General features: G+C 50.6%; 1 protein-coding gene across 1 annotated transcript in view; it reads right to left on the bottom strand.

Moving 5' to 3' along the window:
- Nucleotides 1–1,731, bottom strand: part of TBC1D13 (TBC1 domain family member 13) — a 16,527-nt gene extending 14,796 nt beyond the window's left edge. Inside the window, exon 1 of the mRNA XM_006024333.3 lies at nt 14–1,731. Within this exon, the coding sequence (XP_006024395.1) occupies nt 14–36 (23 nt within the window). The 5' untranslated portion in view covers nt 37–1,731. The remainder of the gene's footprint in view (nt 1–13) is intronic.
- Between the last annotated feature and the right edge of the window lie 579 nt (nt 1,732–2,310).

The following is a 2,310-nucleotide window of genomic DNA, read 5'->3' as shown; positions in this document are numbered from 1 at the left end:
GAGCCGGCCCCACCTGCTCTTGTGCAGACTCGACATGGTGACTTCCTGCTGCCCCGCGCCGGCGCCCGAGATAAGCGCTCCGGCGGGAAACCCGGCCCCACGCCGGCGCCCCCAGATACAGGCTCCGGCGGGAAACCTGGCCCCGCCCCCGGGTTCTTCCTGCAGCCCTTCCTACTGCCTGGGGGACTCCTAGGCACGGGCAGCTGGCAGGGGCACAGGGCAAGGTGTGGAGGGCAGGACTTGGCTATTTTTTAGGGCCTTGGGAGCAGGTTGATGCCCACTGCTCCTTGTTCCTGGCCTGTCCTGAGAAGACAGATTGGGATTGAGGCGGGGGGAGAGGGTCCCACTGCGCTCCCTTGGGTCGCTGGAAGAGGCACTAGAAAGGTTTTTTAGGTCTTTGGTGATGTCGCTTAGACCAGGGGTGGGCAAAATGCAGCCCGCGGGCCAGATGTGGCCCACCAGGCTATTCTATCCGGCCCGCGGAGCCCCTAAAAAAGTTAGAAAATTAATATTTATCTGCCCCTCACTGCCTGTCATGCAGCCCTCGATGGCTTGCCAAAACTCAGTAAGCGGCCCTCCGCCCAAAATAATTGCCTGCCCCTAGTTTAGACGGGATGAATCCTCCGACCCAAACAGCCCAAATCCCGGTTCTTTGGCCAGCTCCTACCAGCCCAGAGCACGCCACAAAGAAACACAGGTTTCCTACTTGATAGTGATAAGGAACTGGGGGATCCTAAGGAGGACACGACTGAGCTGAAGGTCTTAAATATGGTTGGTGGATAGAAAGGCTTAGCTGGAAATAGATATATTTTCATTTAAAAAAAAAAAAAAAGCTGGAAACGACCCAACCCTCCTTCACGTTTTTCATCGGGATCCATTTGGTTAAGTAGGTTTTAGGACACAACATGGAGGTCTGCTGTTTCCTGGAGATAGTCATTCTTCAAATGACACCCATAGAGAGCAGTTGAAGGACATCTAATGGAGGCTACTGGGATTTGCACTATGGAGAAGGCAGTTTTTACACTGGAACGATTCAGTTCAGATGGGACCGCGTGGAACTGCACCCTCTGGGTCATAGTTTCACTGTGTTGCCCCCAGTTTTTCCTCCATTAATAGCACTAGGGAAGGCTTTGGTTCCTTTCTGAAATTCACTTGCCATCCCCAGTGCCAGAACACACAGGAATCAGGGCTTGTAGTAGAGGTGATTTTTTTTTTATTAGACCAACAGGATTTTTGCAAAAAAAAAATTCTTTAATTGCAAGCTTTCAGGCACAAACTCCCTTCATCAAGGCATTGGAGATAACAGGATTCACTCACTTTTTGGTTCAAAGAATCTTCCGCTGCTGGTTTTGGTGTATATGGAATTATCATGCATTATTTTCCCAGAACAGAGGAATAGTCTCTCTCACCTCCTATATACTCAGCAAGGATCAAATTGTACTTTGTTCTCAAGCCTGAGCAGGGTCTGGGGCAGGATCAGTTCAAGCGCTCAGTCGTTGAGAAAACACAGTGCAGACAGTACAGGCAGTCCTTAAGATGTTTTGAGTTGCAACAAATGGCACTTACGACATGTATAAATCAGCACCGTAATGACTTTCTGACGTCAGTTTTGTCTACGACGCTTGATCTGACGCCAAGTTCGCTGCGTCACCCATCTCCCTGGAGAACATCTGTCCAAACTTCCTTGGACACTTTCTTTAAGAAAGCAGACAAGAGCCCAGGAAAACCTGCAGCCAGGGCTCCTGAGAAGACTTCAGCCAAGAACCGTTCAACAAATCCAGCAGTCACCTCAAAGCAGTCCTTCCAAATCAATATGATTGCTATTTACAATATAAATACATGAATGCAGCTATATTACTCATCTATAATTGATAGATGGTCATAAGTGCCTGCACTGAGCCAGGCAGACACGGTTCTTCGGGTGAATCTGAAATCTTTTATTAGACCAACTCCAATAGTTAGGAAAACACTATTTAGCAAGCTTTCGGGTTTAAAACCCCTTCTTATGTGAGGGCAAAGCCTGCCCCCCCCCACACAATGACAACATGAAGCGAGTTCTCCTGATAGGGTGATGCCACCACGCGCTACTGCAATGACATCATGCCTTCACTTTGCCCTCACACGTTTGGGTACCAGGCTTGTGCTGTGTTAGAGTGATGTAATATGGCAAAACGTGACGTCATAAGGCCACCACATGGCGTGATTGCGGGTTGGGACCCCACAGGCTCCCTAAGGGCCGCAGTGCAGGGGCATGGGCCGGGGCGGGGAGGAGCCGAGGCCCCGGGCCGGGCAGGCGGTAGTCCCGGGCGG

The sequence above is a fragment of the Alligator sinensis genome, unplaced genomic scaffold, assembly GCF_000455745.1.
Source record: "Alligator sinensis unplaced genomic scaffold, ASM45574v1 scaffold388_2, whole genome shotgun sequence".
Classification (NCBI taxonomy): Eukaryota; Metazoa; Chordata; order Crocodylia; family Alligatoridae; genus Alligator; species Alligator sinensis.
Note: the sequence above shows the minus strand (reverse complement) of the source record. Positions and strands in the feature narration are given on the sequence as shown.